Source organism: Trichinella spiralis, assembly GCF_000181795.1.
Source record: "Trichinella spiralis strain ISS 195 chromosome Unknown Scfld6, whole genome shotgun sequence".
In the NCBI taxonomy this organism is placed as follows: Eukaryota; Metazoa; Nematoda; class Enoplea; order Trichinellida; family Trichinellidae; genus Trichinella; species Trichinella spiralis.
In genome coordinates, this window is record NW_003526945.1 from 5,598,008 (window position 1) to 5,599,701 (window position 1,694).

A 1,694-nucleotide genomic window follows, 5' to 3' on the forward strand; every position below is an offset into this window, starting at 1 on the left:
TCCCCCAAGAGGAACGGTAAGCGTCGCTATGCGTTTGTGTTATTGTTACGCTGGCTCTGACACTTGGCCAATGATTGACATCAGATTTGCCGTCACACCTTTAACTAGTTCATTTGGCGTTGCACCTTTCATCAGATTAGGCATAATACATTTGAAATTAATCTTCATCGAGAGTTTCCCCTTATAATCATGCTAAATAGTTTAAATTTGCTAACATTTATTAATTTATTCATTTAGGAACTTAAATGATAAATAAAAAATAATGTTCATTCATCTAATAATTGGGCAAATTCAGTTTCTGTTTGCATTACACTGTTTTAAAGTAGAAAAGTTTATCAGTTTTTCATTTACATTTCATTTTATAAAAGGTTTTAATTATTCGTTAATTTTATAGTAATAATAATATATTTTTAGTGTAAAGCAGTTTTTTACTTTGAAGAATGTAATGTCAAAGTAGATTTTTACTTTCAAACAGTGTAATGTAAACAGTTAAATGGGATGTAATATAGTAAATATTAAATTAGCATAATCTTATTCATTAATTATTGCTGAATTAGCGATTGCTTGAATATAAATTTTTTACTTATAAAAATGTTAATCGGGGTCTCCTTTAATTAGGCAATGGAGAAAGTAAACTTGGTATAAATGAATTAAACAATTAGCTTAGACAAGGTGCAACGAGTTTAATCTTTTTATAAATAGGAAGTAATCTTCTATAAATAGAATGTTATTAATCCGTAATATGTATGAAAACAATGTATTAAATATGAGATTAATTTTAATATGCTAATTAGAAAGTTTAAAAGGCAACGTAAATGCAACACTGAGTATTTTAATTTTTAATTAGGTTAAATAACGTCACTCGCAACATATTTCAGCAGTGAGAGTTTTTTAGTAAATGAATCTTTAATAAATAAATTTACATACAATGTAAGCACAAAAGTGGGTCATAATATTTTCTAATTAGGTATAATAACGTCACTCGTAACTACATATTTAGGCAGGGTTTTTTAATAGTTAGAATGTTTTAAATGGAATGCAAAAAACAGCAACTTACAGTAATCAGTTCTATTTGAAAAGATAAGTAGGCATAATACATTAAATCAATAATGATGAGTTGTAAATCATACGGTAAGTATGCAAACATGAGTTGGTTCTGCAGGACAGTACATTAATATTGAGTATCAGGTGTGACGGCAATTTGATGTGCATGAGGCGGCAAGGCTTTGTAGGCGTAACGGTTCACATCTGCCTAGCAACGCACGCCATCTGGTGCGGAAGCTACGTCTTCGGCGGATCAGAATGGCCATCTGGTCCGTCGAGGGTGGATCAGATGGATCCACCCAAGGTCATCTCGGCCAAAATCGTGAGGCCAGCACGTGGGCTAGGAGGCGATGATGCCTTGGGGGTCCCCGGGGCAGGAGGGCGGGGGGGGGGGCGGGGGCGGTCCCCCTTTTTTTTTAGGCAGGCCTCCACCGCAACCGAAAACTTTTTTTTAAAAAAAATTCACATGAAAAAGCAACCTTCCCCCCCGCTGAATCGACTAAAACGCGAAATCTCCCCCACCCTCACGATTTTTTTCATGGAAAAGCGCAAATCTCCCCCTCCCCTTGTATACAAGGAAAAAATGCAAAATCTCCCCCCACTCTGTTTGGGCAGACAAAACGCAACACCTCTCTCTCCCCCTTGGAACC

General features: G+C 35.7%; 1 protein-coding gene across 1 annotated transcript; it reads left to right on the plus strand.

Annotated features, from left to right (window-relative positions):
• Positions 1–414: 414 nt before the first annotated feature.
• On the plus strand, positions 415–1,398 carry Tsp_09656 (hypothetical protein; the record flags this gene model as incomplete). Its single annotated transcript, XM_003374263.1, has 2 exons — positions 415–453; positions 1,216–1,398. Coding segments are annotated over 2 exons (222 nt in total), but the record flags the coding sequence as incomplete, so codon positions are not given.
• Between the last annotated feature and the right edge of the window lie 296 nt (positions 1,399–1,694).